At 41.3% G+C, this 16,803-nt stretch overlaps 1 protein-coding gene across 9 annotated transcripts in view; it reads left to right on the top strand.

Annotated features, from left to right (window-relative positions):
- TMEM117 (transmembrane protein 117) overlaps positions 1-16,803 on the top strand; it is a 299,671-nt gene that overhangs the window by 236,449 nt on the left and 46,419 nt on the right. For all 9 annotated transcript variants that reach the window (XM_061639901.1, XM_061639898.1, XM_061639900.1 and 6 more), the window contains one exon: positions 713-872. In XM_061639901.1, coding sequence (XP_061495885.1) covers positions 713-872 — 160 coding nt within the window. The remainder of the gene's footprint in view (positions 1-712; positions 873-16,803) is intronic.

Here is a 16,803-nt window from a genome sequence, read left to right as displayed (position 1 = left end):
GTGTGGCAAAATGATATGAATTGCCTAAATTATGCTTCTCAAGCAACTGTGGGTTTCATTTGTTAGGATATGTCTTTGGTATCTATGTAGATTTTAAAAATATGCTTACAACTCATTAATTTTGTGGAGGAAGTAATGTCACAGTGGTTTTAGCCTTGACACATAATAACTTTATAAGTACATTGCTTGTTAAGGTTCCAAAGGGTCATGGCTACTTCCCAACTTCTGTTACAGGAAAGTTGATGATGTGTTCATACATAGCTAGCATCAGAGAACAGGTCTATGATTTCTAGTAGGTCTTGTGACTGAGCAGTGGTGAGGCCTGGTTGGGCAGATCTGGCCTTGGTTAGTTTTCAATGAGTAGACCTGCTGTCCATTTTTGTTTTTGTAGTCTCCCCAGGTTTCAACCATCAGGAAGCTTTCTAATATTTTAAACCATATTTACTTCATGTCCCACATAGTTTTTTAAAATGGTAATTATTTTAAAAGAAGACCATCCAGAAATTTCACGTGTATAAAAATTGTGTCATTTAAAAGTATCATAGGATAAATAAAAGTGACCTTGTAATCTCTCTCTCTCTCTCTCTCTCTCTCTCTCTCTGTCACTCACTCACACACACACACACACACACACACACACACACACACACACACACACACACACACACTGAGTGTGATTTGATGGCCTCTTTTATGCTTTCTCCCTTTTCAGGACAGTTCTGTTTACTTTGACTTCTGTGGTTGTGCTCGTCATCACAACTGACTGGATCAGCTGGGACAAGCTCAATCGTGGATTTCTGCCAAGCGATGAAGTATCACGGGCCTTTTTGGCTTCTTTCATCTTAGTGTTTGACCTTCTCATTGTCATGCAGGTACATTGTCCCAATATTTCTTCCAGAGAGTACTGAAGCTGCTCACTTGCTCAGTCTCCACTCTAGCCTATGCTGTTCTGCCAAGACTTAGTCCAATAAATGTTTATTTTGCAATCGCTATTAATAGGTTTGCATTACATCAGTGTTCTCAAGAAACTGTTTTAAAAGCCACTTGATTGGTTCTTTAAAAAAATCTGATTTTCTCAGTTCTATTTTTCCAGGGTTTGGCAACTGTACAAAAGGGGGGGGGGTGCTGCCTGCCAAAATTGAATGGGGGGGAGGAGGGGATGGTGGTGGAAGTAAATAAAAGAGAAGTAGTTTTGCGATGAAAAACCTGCATTGTGAGGATGAAATAACATAACAAAGCAAGGTTTACAGAACTTTATGGTTATGTGACATACAGTGAAAGGAATTAACAACCATTCTCAGTAGGCAGTCTTTTTGCCTTTTATTTCCAGCAAATTCTCACCCACAAGTCTAGCAGCAGCTTGTTGTGTCAGATGTCTTCCTGCCAGCCAGTGTTTCTAGGGAGATAATTTCTTGCAGACCATCCAATCTTGGCTTTTTCAAATTTCACTGCTAAATTGGGAGTTTCTGCACACAATCAAGCAAAAATCTCTTCATGTGGAATTTTAGCTCTCTACTACAACGTGAATATTCTTTACAAAATAAATCTAGTGCTCTGGCAGACAAAATAGGATTTTTTATTTATTTTTGATTGATTTTTTTTTGTCACTGACTGCATTTAGAGCCAATGTGGTGCCCTCCAGATGTTGTTGGCTACATCTCCCATCATCCCTGAGCATTGGTCATGCTGACTGGGGCTTATGAAAGCTTGAGTCCAACAACATCTGGAGGCGCACAGGCTCACCATCCCTGAATCTATAGAACTGTGGCCTTAGAGGCCATGTGCCTCATACCGATGGTAGATAAAAACTTTGGCTTTGTGCACTGTTGTCGTCAGGGTCACTCTATAAGAGTCAGCCATGAGGTTTTGTCTTGTTAACCCTGGATCATTTCTTGTAGCCAGGAAAGTTGGTGGGAAAGTAGCCTCTTCCTTATATTCCTTCATGGTAGAACACATATAAGTCACTTCCAGTATATTTCTATGATACATCCATGCACCAGTTGTGGCACAGCGTGGTCTGGATTGTGGGTTGTTCTGTAGAGGGGGGCTGCTGTGTGGATGGTTCAAAGGGTTATAACAGCCTTCACCAAGCTGGTTGGGACTGGGAGTTGCAATCCAAAACATCTGGAGCACAGCGACATTTGTGAGGACTGGGTTAGACTTACTGGCCTTTTTGTCCATTCCATTCTGATGATTCTGCCCGTCATCAGTGCAGCTCTACTAAAAATGGCAGAGCAAGGTGTGATGTAAGGCTGTTGGTTCCAGGTGGCAGAAACCTGACTTAATAGCTTCCATAGGAACTTTGGTTTAATGAAGAAAATGATAAAAGTGGGAGCATCTCTTTTAAAAGTTTATGCTGTTTTCCTCCCACTTTGCTTTCTTTTTCTCCACCTCTCTTTGCAGTGTGCTTAATGAAATGCAAGGGAGCTTTTAACAAATGAATCCACTTTGTGTGGCTGCAATGAGAATCAAGAATAAGAATAGCCCATACATTACCCTATGCAACGCTGAATACCATTATACTGAAGGCACAGGATGGTATTGTCCGCTACCACCATTATTATTAAATCATACTTTTGACTATGAAAAATGAAGTCACCACAGTATGACCTTGAGGGTATCAAGCTAAGAGAGAAACTTGATTTGAAAATCCTTGGCTTCAGTGCTCCTTAATATATATATATTTTACTGTGCAGAGTAAGTCTTAAGATTAATTGCATTTTTGAATGTTTGAGCAGCAGAGTTGTTATTTATTTAAAGATATTTATCCGAGATGTACTACTGAGAGGACTCATCTTATTTACAAGGTGGCTTCAGTGTCAGTGAATTGCCATTGCAATAAAGTCATGGTGACTCACTTTGACATAAAATTACCGGTAAAAAAATAATTTCAGTAAAGGGCCTCTAACTAAACTAGGGGAATAGCCAAACTGTGCATTAAATGCCCATATAAATCTGCTTGAGGATTATTTAATGTTATATAACAGGATTAGTCAATGTGGTGCTCTCCAGATGCTATGGAACTACAAATCCCATCATCCCTGGTGAATCACCATGCTGGCTAAGGCTGATGGGAGTTGTAGTCCAACAGCATCTGGAGGGACCATATTGCCTACCGCTGTTATATAAATACACATGACTTTCATGTGATTTCCTCTACATTGTTTCCACTTTATTTGCAACTAACTTTAATAATTTTGGCTGAGCCCACTGTGATGTCCTTATATGTTAAAACCTGTAAATATGGTAAGTGCAGGTTTATTAAGGGATATATGGTAAGTGAATTGAATGAGAGGGGGGAGAGCATGGGTTGGAAGGCTGGAGAATGCTGGATGATGATTGGCTGAGTGTTTGAATGGCTGAAGGTATAAATGGGAGGATGACAGTTGAGAGGAGGTCAGTTGGTGAGAGTTGTTGGATAGTCGTTAATGGAGAGTTATTTGGAGGGGTTGGTTGGCAGAGTTCTGAGGGAGGGTTGGATTATATTTGGCTGATATTTAGACAGTATATATATGACCAGAAACATAAAGAGTGATGCTATATGAAACCATACGCTTGTTAAACATTCCTAAAGTAATCTTGTTATTTCCTAGTGTTATCAAACAAATACTTTTATTGGTTTACCAAAAGCCTGATCCTTGGCTGGGGATTCACAGACCAGAAGGGAGGGCAGGGTAATTACCAAGGCTGAAGGGAAACTGTATCTAATGGTGGCAGCGGTGAAGGGAGATATTGTAACAACGTCAAGTATCCAGAGTAACCCAGGATTGTATGCTTTATAGACAAAGATACAAGGGGGTTGTGGACAGCAAGGGCACCCAGACACAAAGTAACAAGCTTTAGAGAGACTGAGGCAAAGTCTCTAGCAGTATTGTTTACAGGGAGTGACTGGTGGTGCTGCCTAGCAGTGGGATCTTGTGAGATCTGTGCTAGAGCGGAGTGAGAAAAAATAAAAACGACGATCCTGACTGGTGGTGTCCTGAGGTGGTGCCTAGTGAAAGGCGGTAGCCACAAGCAGGTGGGAACCTGACAGGTGGAGCCAAAGGTGGGATTGTCACACCCACATTTCCCAGAAAATAATTTTCTAACAGATTTTTAGAGCATAGGGTGCTGGAGAACTTTACTTTTATTCTTATTATTGCATTTATATACCGCCCCATAGCCGAAGCTGTCTGGGCAGTTTACAACAATTAAAAACATTAAAAACAAATATACAAATTTAAGTACACATTTTAAAAAGCCATTTAAAAACACATGCTAAAATGCCTGGGAGAAGAGGAAAGTCTTGATCTGGTGCCGAAAAGATAACAGTTTTGGCTCCAGGTGCACCTCGTCAGGGAGATCATTCCATAATTTGGGGGCCACCACTGAGAAGGCCCTCTCCCTTGTTGCCATCCTCCAAGCTTCCCTCGCAGTAGGCACCCGGAGGAGGGCCTTGGATGTTGAGCGCAGTGTATGGGTGGGTTCATGTCAAGAGAGGCATTCCATTAGTCTTCCCACAGTCAATAGCAATATTTTCTGTGGCCTCAGTAACTTCACCATCTGTGAATTTTAGGTGAAGATGTGGATTCACTCTTAACATTGTTTAATACTACTTTCATATTATTGAAGGAAGCAATGTGTTTGGCACTTATCCCTTCTAGTCCTCCTCTCTTAGTCCATTGCTTCCTTTGTCCACCAATATGAATTAATCAGAGGGTGATATCCATCATCAGCCATGCTCACACTATACCCATTGAAACCAACAGATTCAAGTTACTTAAGTCAATAAGTGACAGACATGTTATTTAAGTCTACTGATTTCAATGGATCTATTTGACATATATCTTGGCTATCACCCAGAGTTTCATTCAACAATGGAAATGGAAAGGGACTGCCTTCAAGTCGATCCTGACTTATGGCTACTCTATGAATAGGGTTTTCATGGTAAGTGGTATTCAGAGGGGGTTTACCATTGCCTCCCTCTGAGGCTAGTCCTCCACAGCTGGCTAGGGGCTGCTCAGCTTGCCATGGCCTGCTCAGCTTGCCACAGCTGCACAAGCCAGCCCCTTCCTTGTCCGCAACTGCCAGCTGGGGGGCAACTGGGCTCCTTGGGACTATGCAGCTTGCCCACAGCTGCACAGGTGGCAGGGCACGTAACCCCATGGCCACTCACTGTGGGGGTGATCTTTAGCTGGCCCTTGACACCCAGGAGACATGAGCAGGGATTTGAACTCACAGACTCTGGGGTCTCCTCCCCCACCCGTGCTAAATACATAAACTGAAATTTCCCCAAACAGAATTTTCTGACCAGTTTTTGAAAATTTTCTTTGACATGTTCGGCTGGACAATTTTAGTTCTCTCTTGAACAGTGTATGGCAAAAAGACCTCCACCCAGTATTACTAATCACAAATAGCATGGGGAATTTTGGGAGGCTATTTTCATTCAGCCCTAAAATCTAGGGTTGGATCCAGATTTATGTCAGTGGGTCTACTATAAATATGACTAAGTTTGGATCCAACCCCTGTTGTACAAAAGTCATTCCCAACACTGAGGAAAAATAATTCCATTGAATATCTGCTGAAAATTGTTAGGATTTGGTGTTTATTCAAGTCCAATATGTATGTCCCTTTTCAACTCAATACAGTTCAACTCTGACTAGAGCCATTACAACAAGCTAACTGTTTTAATGCATCATATTCCATCAAGCAAGGCAATGAACAAAATAGTGGGTAGTGAGCTTTTGTAGGCCAGGGTGACACTGAGGCCCCCTGCATGCACACACACATAGGACTGGCATTCCAGTGGTGCAGTATCACTCCGCCAGGTGGTGTGTGTGAATATTGCAGCCATGTGAGGAGTCAATTGCATGAACCTCTCCCAGTTCATATAGCTGTGATATTCCCGAGTGCCCTGCGACCACACACTCATTTACCATCATGGGAAGTACAGTGAAGTACCTTCTATGATGCTAAATGAAGGTATGAGCAGTTTGGGAAGAGGGCTTGACAGACCATTGTAGTTGCACTTACATTTTCAACATCTCTCTTTACAAGAACTATGGGTGTCTAGTTGATGGAGCAAATACACTGTACTCCATATGCAGATTCCAGAAGAAATTTCTGGAATTTGTTTGCGTGCAGAAACCATAGAAATAATGGAATAAAAAGCTAAAGAATTTAAATGAACAGCTGATAGAAATTTAGGCTGCTATCTCAGGCATATGTTTACTTGAAATGGGTGGAACATTTATTGTTATTGTGGAAAAGTTGTGTTTTGGAGTTTGGAATTACAAGAGGGTGAAAGTGGCAAGACCCCTTTGCCACAACTGTCAACAGAAAACAGGAGACAGAAAAGGCAACTGTGGACTGTGGGCCCAATACTCCCAGTGTCTTTTTAAAATCAAAACACCCCTGACATAGGGTTGTATCCAATGTTAGTCATACTCAGAGTAAACCCATTAAAATTAATGGGCATGGCTAACTGAGACCTATTCATTTCAATGGGTCTAATCTGAGAAGAACTTAGCTGAATACAACCCATAGTTTTGACTGATGCACATAGTGTTATGTGTAGTTTGGTCCTTGGTCTTTGGCAAGTCCAGGTGATTGATAATCTTTTGACGTAAGATGGCATTCCAGGTAACTGCTTTAGAAAATGGTTACAGACACAATCATTGGCACCCATAAATGAGCACAACCACAAAGCAAAACAATAGGAAATGAAATGCACAGCCAGTTCATCACAAGATACCTCTGTGTGTGCTGCTTTGTAGGATGCTATATTCAACCTTCCATTCTCAGAATTTGTTCCCCTTGACTACCTCCATGTGCTTTTTGACCTATCCTGACACACATTAGTCTATCTGGCCCACCTCATCAAATTTATCTGACTTTTCCCATCCGGATTTAATTAATTGGGTACAGGGAATCAAGGTTAATTGTTGACCTCATATCAATCAGGTTTCTGTTTCTTAGGTCTTTAACTTCTCTGCTAGCTTTCATATGCACCTTGACCTTCCTATCAAGGCTTCATATGATTAGTGGCATCTGTCACGTCTGCGTGCACCTTACCCTTCATTCATTCATCATCCTGAGAACAACCACAACAACACAGAGTTGATGCTTCACCCCCTTTCCAGAAACACTGAACTTTATGTGTAACTTGAGCAAAGAAAGATGGACCAGAATAGCTTGAAAACTATTTTCTTCACATTGGGAAGTGTCCACCATATCTAAATGATTAACACCAATCTGCTAAGTTTTTGTGTTGATGGTTTATTGGTAGAGGTTGCAACATTGGTAATTAAAGTAACTACAGTGTGATGGGGAAAGATGTACTTTCTGCTCAGCATCTAACATCTGCATCAACATTTATGTGAAGCAAAGTACAATCTAAAGTTAGATCATTCTGGGCATGAATTAAAAGTATGTGGGATTTTATACTGAGGGAAATACAGGGATTTATGACCTATATTGCAGCTGGGATCTTAACTCTGAACAGTTTCAGTAAGTCAGTTCCATTAATCAAGCACTGTGACATGTCTGACCTTACTGTAATAGCAGATCAGCTAGAGGTATAGCTGAAGTTATCTTCTAGATAAATAATTCATTATTGCTTAAGCCCGCAGAACAATTGCACCAGAAAAAAGTACACTACGTTCAAGTGCTTGGAGTATTTTCTGTTTTAGACATTTCCAGATCTGAAGCAAAAATCAAAAGTGATGCCCTTCTGCTTTAGCTTGGAATTCATTTTACGAAGCGGCACCCAGAGGTGGAGACTGGAGGCAGAAAAATGATGCCAACTCTGGAATCTGCTGTATCTGTTTCATGCTGTTTTATTAGCAAGTGTGCCTTGCTCACACTCAAGCATCTCCCTTTGATTGATCTGGTCAGCATTATCCAAAGCCAAGGGAAACTCAATCCATAATTTCTGAAACACATCTGAATGTGCCCCTTGGAACTGTTGCCTCTGTCCACTTTGTTGTGTTTTTGTTTAGCCAGCTGGCAAGAGCCAATGCAGTTTTGGCTTTCTGCACAATCAGTATGAGGCACTTGGCCTCTAAGGCCACAGACCTTTACACTCAGGGGTGACTGCCCTATGGACCTCCAGATGTTGTTGGACTCCAACTCCCATCAGCCCCAGCTAGCATAGCCAATGGTCAAGGGCTATATGAATTGCAACATCTGGAGGTCCACAGGTTATCCGCCCCGACTATATACACTTACCTGAGTGCATTGAAATACCAACTGATATTTCCAGAGACCTCTTTTAGTTAGAATGCAGTCCAGTATCACTCTAATAAAGGTTAATTGCCATGCTGTTTTCAGAATATAGTTGAATCTGTGGCTGAATGTCATGCCAGAAGACAACTTCTTAGTAAACATTCAAAGCACACTCCAGCATCGAGTGTGTGACCCATAACCCCCTAGTGTAGCAAATCTCTTAGATGGTCAGTAGATACACAACAAAACTTTCAACGTTTTGAAGAGAGGCAATAGATACTGACTTAACAACTTTGAAAAATAAGATAACAAGCATCTGGCCAAGCATCAAAAGGTCATGAATTAGCCTTCAGTTGTTATCAACAGAAAAACAACATGTTTGGTGTGTGAAGTATCTATACTACCTGTTAATAGGTTTCGATGCAAGAAATCTTTCAGAAAAGGTTAGTCAGTAGTAGTTTAGAAATAGATCCAAGTTGTTCTAGCTTTGCAATAATTATATACAATTCAAGGATGATTCTATTTCTCTCTAGCAAAATATGAAGGGTAGGGAGCTAGACCACGCCATCCCATTCTCCAGAGTGGACTGCTGGTAGGGGTAGTCATGGTTGTCTTCACTCACTCACTCACTCACTCACTCACTCACTCACTTACTCCTCTCTCTCTCTCTCTCTCCCTCTCCCCCCCCTCTCTCTCTCACACACACACAACACACAACACACACACGTGTCTTTGGATTAGAGAAGCAGCCAGAAGCAGCTAGCAGGGTAGAGTGGTGTTGCTTATCTGGCTTCTCAATGTGGAGGCCACTGCTGGTAACTGTGAGGGGGAGGGGGATCCAGCAGAGAGATCAGTGCAGGCACTAGGGATGGGATCTGTAGGCTGGTGCTGGTTCAAAAGCATTCTGTCGACCTAACAGGCTGGTATTGATTCTACTTTGTTCTTTGTCCACAAGCCACTGCTTCTACTGATCTGTTTTTTCCCCCTCAGAAAAAAATATCGATATTAATATCGGTATTTTGAAAGGAAATATTGATCAAAAAGGAAATATCAATAAAAATATCGATATTGATCCAGTGCCAAAAATAGCCACAGAAAATTACTATGTAAAAATCCGATTCACAACAGTAGTGAATAAGTGAATTAATGGAAAATTTTGTTGTTGTTATGTGCCTTCAAGTCGATTATGACTTATGGTGACCCTATGAATCAGTGACCTCCAACAGCATCTGTCATGAACCACCCTATTCAGATCTTGTAAGTTCAGGTCTGTGGTTTCCTTTATGGAGTCAACCCATCTCTTGTTTGGCCTTCCTCTTTTTCTACTCCCTTCTGTTTTTCCCAGCATTATTGTCTTTTCTAGTGAATCATGTCTTCTCATGATGTGTCCAAAGTATGATAACCTCAGTTTCATCATTTTGGCTCCTAGTGACAGTTCTGGTTTAATTTGTTCTAACACCCAATTATTTGTCTTTTTCGCAGACCATGGTATGTGCAAAGCTCTCCTCCATCACCGCATTTCAAATGAGTTGATTTTTCTCTTATCCACTTTTTTCACTGTCCAGCTTTCACATCCATACATAGAGATCGGGAATACCATGGTCTGAATGATCCTCACTTTAGTGTTCAGTGATACATCTTTGCATTTGAGGACCTTTTCTAGTTCTCTCATAGCTGCCCTCCCCAGTCCTAGCCGCCTTCTGATTTCTTGACTATTGTCTCCATTCTGGTTAATGACTGTGCCGAGGTATTGATAATCCTTGACAAGTTCAATGTCCTCATTATCAACTTTAAAGTTACATAAATCTTCTGTTGTCATTACTTTAGTCTTTTTGACGTTCAGCTGTAGTCCTGCTTTTGTGCTTTCCTCTTTAACTTTCATCAGCATTTGTCTCAAATCATTACTGCTTTCTGCTAAGAGTATGGTATCATCTGCATATTTTAAATTATTGATATTTCTCCCTCCAATTTTCACATCTCCTTCATCTTGGTCCAATCATGCTTTCCATATGATATGTTTTGCATACAGATTAAACAAATAGGGTGATAAAATACACCCCTGTCTCACACCCTTTCCAATTGGGAACCAATCGGTTTCTCCATATTCTGTCTTTACAGTAGCCTCTTGTCCAGAGTATAGGTTGTGCATCACGACAATCAGATGCTGTGGCTCCCCCATTTCTTTTAAAGCATTCCATAGTTTTTCATGACCTACACAGTCAAAGGCTTTGCTGTAATCTATAAAGCACAGGGTGATTTTCTTCTGAAATTCCTTGCTCCGTTCCATTATCCCACGTATGTTTGCGATATGATCTCTGGTGCCTCTTCCCTTTCTAAATCCAGCTTGGACGTTTGGCATTTCTTGCTCCATATATGGTAAGAGCCTCTGTTGTAGAATCTTGAGTATTACTTTACTTGCATGGGATATTACGGCAATAGTTTGATAATTACTGCATTCCCTGGGATCCCCTTTCTTTGGAATTGGGATGTATATTGAATGCTTCCAGTCTGTGGGCCATTGTTTAGTTTTCCATATTTCTTGACAGATTTTTGTCAAACTTTCGACAGATTCATTCTCAGTAGCTTGTAGCAGCTCTATTGGTATGCCATCTATTCCTGGTGATTTGTTTCTTCCAAGTATTTTAAGAGCAGCTTTCACCTCACATTCTAAAATTTCTGATCATTCATCATACGGTTCCTCCATGAACGAATCTGTCATCCTTGCATCTCTTTTCTGGAGTTCTTCAGTGTATTGCTTCCATCTTCCTTTTACTTCATCTTGGTCAGTCAGTGTGTTTCCCTGTTGATTATTCAACATCTCTACTCTTTGTTTAAATTTCCCTTTCATTTCTCTGATCTTTTGGAATAGGGCTCTTGTTCTTCCCTTTTTGCTGTCCTCTTCTATTTCTATACAATAAGTATTGTAATAGTTCTCTTTGTCCCTACGTACTAGTCACTGTATTGTTGCATTTGGGGTTCTGACTGTGTTTCTGTTTCCTTTTGCTTTCCTTTTTTCTTTAACCATTTTAAGAGTTTCTTCAGTCATCCATTGAGGTCTTTCTCTCTTTTTAACTAGAGGTATTGTCTTTTTGCATTCTTTCCTGATAATGTCTCTGACTTCACTCCATGGTTCTTCTGGTTCTCTGTCAACTAAGTTGAAAGCCTTAAACCTGTACCTTATTTGATTTTTATATTCTTCTGGGATGTTATTTAAATTGTATTTTGGCATTATGATTGCTTTGTTGTTCTTCTTTAGCTTTACTCTGATTTTTGATACTATCAGTTCATGATCTGTATCGCAGTCTGCTCCTGGTCTTGTTTTTGCAGAAAGTATGGAACTTCTCCATCTTCTGCTACCAATTATATAATCAATTTGATTCCTATATTGACCATTTGGTGATGTTCACGTGTACAGTCTTCTTTTCAGTTGCTCAAAAAATGTGTTTGCAAGAAACAAATCATTGGCTTCACAGAATTCAATAAGTCTTTCTCCTGCTTCATTTCTGTCTCCTAAGCCCCATTTCCCCACTATTCCTAGTTCTTCTCTGTTCCCTACTTTTGCATTCCAGTCCCCCATGATTATCAACACATCTTGTTTTGGTGTGTGATCAATTTCTTCCTGTACTTCTGTGTAAAATCTCTCCAATTCCTCTCCTTCTGCATTTGCTGTTGGAGCGTAGACTTGGATGATGGTTATGTTAATAGGTTCCCCTTTAATCTCATTGAAATCACCTTGCATTGTAGCTCCTAAGTGCTTTTGCTACATCACTTCTCACTATTAAAGCAACCCTGTTTCTTCTTGATTTCTCATTTCCTGCATAAAATATTTTGTAGTTGCCTGATTGAAAATGTCCCATTCCCGTCCATTTTAATTCACTCACGCCAAGTATTGCAATGTTGATATGTTCCATTTCTTGCTTGACAATTTCTAACTTTCCCCGGTTCATGCTTCTCACATTCCATGTTCTTATTGTGTGCGTCGTACAACTCCGGACTCTCCTTTCGCATCTGTGCGCATCAGCCTCTGGGCTTCCTTTCGGCTTTGACCCAGTGGCATCATTAGTCACAGCGTTACTTGTACTTGTCCTTTGTTCTTCCCCTGTAGCTCAGTGAGTGCCTTCTGATCTGGGGGTCTCATCTTCCAGCACTATCTCATGTTGCATTTTGGATACACTCTTCATAGGGTTTTCGTGGTAAGAGGTATTCAGAGGTGGTTTACCATTGCCTTCCTCTGAGTTTGGATGCATCTTAGTCTGACCATTCTGCCTTGGGTGCCCCTGCTAGGAGTCTAGCCTTTTGGTCTAGACTCCTGAGGGCATTGCTCTTAGCTTATTCAACACTCTCAGACCCCCTCACCACATTAAGGTGTGCATCCTAGAGGGGGGGGAATTTGGTACCAAATATGAATTGGACAGAATTCTAGCACAACCCTAGCAGGCACAGCAGTGGACCCAATCCACCACTCCTGTCACTGTGCCTGAAATGTGCCAGCCTCCTTACTACCTTGTCCCTCTCTGTTATCAGCAGAAATCTCTGCATTGGGAAGCCAGATGAGCCATAGTGGCCCACCCTGCTCTGCCTTGCTGACCACTACTGGATGCAGCTAGTACTCCTGAGAGGCCAGGTCTCATTCTGAAACTTGCTTTATAATAGAATCTCCAAATATTTCTGAGGAGATAGGGTGCGAGAGGAAAACAAGCAGTCTTTTCGACTGCCTGATGCCCCCCTTAGAGCCCAGCTGGACATGAAATGATGTGAATTGTTGTGAAAGGACATCTCAGCATCTTTTCCTTTGCTAAAAATCAGCTATAGAAAAAAAATCAGCTGCAGAATCCCCCAATATGGATTGCAGCTGTGATGCTGGTGGAAGGCTTAACCCTTTCACTCTGCATCATTTCCCTGGTCCCCCCTCCCAGCTGCTGTTATCCATGGAAGAGGAGAAGAGAGCTACCATACCTGTCCTTCTCCCTTTCCTAGCTTCAGGGGAAATCTAACTAAACAGCTTGAAAAGAAAGGGTTTTAAACCTCTCCCCCAGTGTTGTGGCTCTCATCCAACCCCCTCCCCCAGCTGCTTTAAAAGAAAAAGAGGGCAGGGCTGAGATAAAATCACACACACTCACAGCTCCATTTGCTATTCCATTCGTAGGTGATAAATTTGTAGGGGGATTTCATCAATTTGGGAAGAAGCAAAAATTTTCAATTTTGGGGGGGAGTGGAAGGGTGCTTCAGAGATGTGTTTTCTGTAGCAGCCCATTATGGCCACACCTGCTGTTTCCACCACTGCCATAAGTGGTGGCAAATTTAACATTTGAAAAGGGTTGTGTGTGGAAATCGCTGCCCAGGGTAAGTCCTTCCCACCCCCACCTCCGGAAATTTGAAATATTTTGGGTCCTCCAGAAATTATCTAGCCAGCAGATAGCTGTTGGATAAGGGCAGGCGGGATCCTGTCTTTTTTGGCCATTGGTCAGCTGAAATGGCTATTTGGTGCTTTTCACTCTACCGCACCAATCACTGCTGGCACACAGTCACATTATTGGCTGCTGGGGAGAGAATGGATACGCTTTGGCAGAGGTTCCCAAAATGTGGTCTGTGAGCTTCATTCAGGCGGTCCATGGCATGTGCACATTAAATATTCACATACATTTTTAATTGCATTTTTATTGCTTCTATTTCTTCTATTGTATGTTGTTATATTACACTTTGAATTCTCTGGAATGCACATTGTAATACTATAAAATACTTTATGAGAAATAAAAGAAGCATTAAAAATGCAATTAAAAATCATACAGCATCTAGCATAGGTCATTACAGTTGCTATAACAGGCAGAAAAAAATCATGAAGTGGTCCTCTAAGACCATCAGCAATTTCCAAGTGTGTTGTGGGGGAAAAAAAAGTTTGGAAATGACTGCTCTAAGGTTTAAAAAACAATTGTCCAATTAATAAAAAGCTAAATCTACAGAACTTGAAATAGCAAAAATGGCTTGCATCTCTCTCTCACACTCTCTCTCCCCATTCTCCTTTTCCTCACAGCTATTCTGGTACAGTGATTAGTCTCTGCAGAGAATATCCATCTGCTATAATTTTTCTCTGATTGACTTCATTGTTCTAAGATGTGTACGAGGCAATGCCTTTCTTGCTTCACGCTTCCTCATTGTTGCATGTGTTACAATGACAGTAGGTGGATTTCATTCCCAAGAACCAACGCTCAGAAATGTCTTAATTTACTGGTGAATATACTGTAATTTGTGATACTTTAGCCTCTCCCATTAATGTTACCTTTTTGGAACTAGAGTGCAGCCGCTAAGGCTTCTGTACCTCCTTTTCATTATCTAATGCAGGGCTGGGGGACCTTTGTTCAGCCCATTCTGTTGTGGGCATCTTTCCAGGGGCTGCAGATCAGTAGTGGATGGGGCCAGGTAGAAGTGGGTATAGCAATGGATGCAACTCTTAACTTTGTACAGTGGGCTACATTCCAGCCATAGAAGAAACAGAGGTCACACAGAGAGACACAGACACCCCACACCTCTCCACCTTCCATCCAGGCAATCAAGAGCCTTATCACAGTTCAAAGATGCACTTCAGCCAGGCAAAAACATTCAAGGAAGGGGTAGCCTGGGGTGGAGCCTAGGGAGAGTCCTGAGGACCAAATACAGAGGTTGGGGGGTATTTGATCCCCAGGCCTGAGGTCCCCCACCCCTGATCTAACTATATCTGCCTATTGACTGAACATAAGAAGAACCTGGTTGAATCAGACCAAATACCTCCCTAGCCCAGCGTCCTCTTCCTACAGTGAATCAACACCATACCTGTGGAAAGCCCAAAAGCAGACCATGAGAGTGATTGCCGTTTCCCACTGTTGCTCCCTAGTGTTCTGTTCCTTTCTCCCAGTTTCTTTCCTTTCTGTTCATTTCCTCTGAAGCGTCACCAAGTATTTATGTATGAAATAAATCAGCTGTATAAGAGCAGAGCGGCTAAAATAAAAGACGTGCTCCTTGCAACCACAAAGTAAGGAACTCAAGCTTTTCAGCTATGATTAGAATTTACAGAGGGAATAGTTAAATAGAGGCTTGTATCTTTTGTGCACCTAGGTACATAGCAATATAGATGGTGGCTATTTTTAACTATTATGGTTTTACATTTCTGTTAATGTAACTAACTGTCCTACTGTCTTAGAGTTGGACAAGATCTCAGAGGTCATCTAGTCCAATTCCCTGCTGATACAGAAAATCTGCCGCTACAGCATCCCTGATAGGTGGCCATCCAGCCTGATCGGTGGCCAGAGTCCACCTCCTTCTGAAGCAGCCTGTCCCACGGTCAAACAGGTTGTATCATCAGGGAGGTCTCCCTAACATATTTTGGCAGTTACTTTTGTTTTCTATGTAAATTGAGAGTTATAAATCAGGGACTGGTGGGTGCAATGAGGGATAATCTGAAGTTCTAGGGTTGGTCAAACAGTCTTTGCTGTGATGAAATTCACTGTTTGTGAATGCAGTAATGCCAAGAAAGATTCACCACACAGAATTTCCCATCATATATATGGACTAAGGGCATTTATATATTTTGGAAAGCATGTGGTACAGTCTTCCTAGGCCTGCACCACTGTTGTTGTTATGTGTCTTCAAGTCGACTACGACTTATGGCGACCCTATGAATCAGTGACCTCCAAGAGCAGCTGTCATGAACCACCCTGTTCAGATCTTGTAAGTTCAGGTCTGTGGCTTCCTTTATGGAATCAATCCATCTCTTGTTTGGCCTTCCTCTTTTTCTACTCCCTTCTGTTTTTCCCACCATTATTGTCTTTTCTAGTGAATCAGGTCTTCTCATGATGTGTCCAAAGTATGATAACCTCAGTTTCATCATTTTAGCTTCTAGTGACAGTTCTGGTTTAATTTGTTCTGACACCCAATTATTTGTCTTTTTCACAGTCCGTGGTATCCGCAAATCTCTCCTCCAATACCATATTTCAAATGAGTTGATTTTTCTCTTCTCCACTTTTTTCACTGTCCAACTTTCACATCCATACATAGAAATCGGGAATACCATGGTCTGAATGATCCTAACCTTGGTGTTCAGTGATACATCTTTGCATTTGAACTTTAGTGTTCAGTGATACATCTGTACCACTACAGAATGCTACATCAAATAATGTATCTTAATGGATTTGAATCCCTCCCTTCTTCTCATGCCTGTAGAAAAGTGCATGTCATGGAAAAGATGTTAACCTGCACATTTGCCTGACATGCTAGTTTTCTGGTACAAGGATATATTTAAAGATTCAAATATGCAATTTGCTACCTAAGGTCTGAAATAGTACCATTTGTGAAGGACTGAATGACTTACATTTTGGTTCAAAAATGGGTTGTAAGTATTAGCTTTTCTTTGTCTAGCTTAAAATCACACTGTTACATTCATCTTCAGAACTGCCCTATCAGGTTCCATTCCATTTATTCCAATTTTCTGAGCATTACCTTAAAATAATTGCATGTTAAGCTCTTATTTGAAATGAACCTTCAAGGCTTGTCATGGAGACCAGACATTGCTGACAATAATCCTCCTTAGGCATGCTGATACATTTTAGCAAGTGCATAGTGTACTGT

The sequence above is a fragment of the Rhineura floridana genome, chromosome 8, assembly GCF_030035675.1.
Source record: "Rhineura floridana isolate rRhiFlo1 chromosome 8, rRhiFlo1.hap2, whole genome shotgun sequence".
NCBI classification, from domain to species: domain Eukaryota; kingdom Metazoa; phylum Chordata; class Lepidosauria; order Squamata; family Rhineuridae; genus Rhineura; species Rhineura floridana.
The sequence above is the reverse complement of the archived record's forward strand: the minus strand, read 5'-3'. Positions and strand labels throughout refer to the sequence as shown.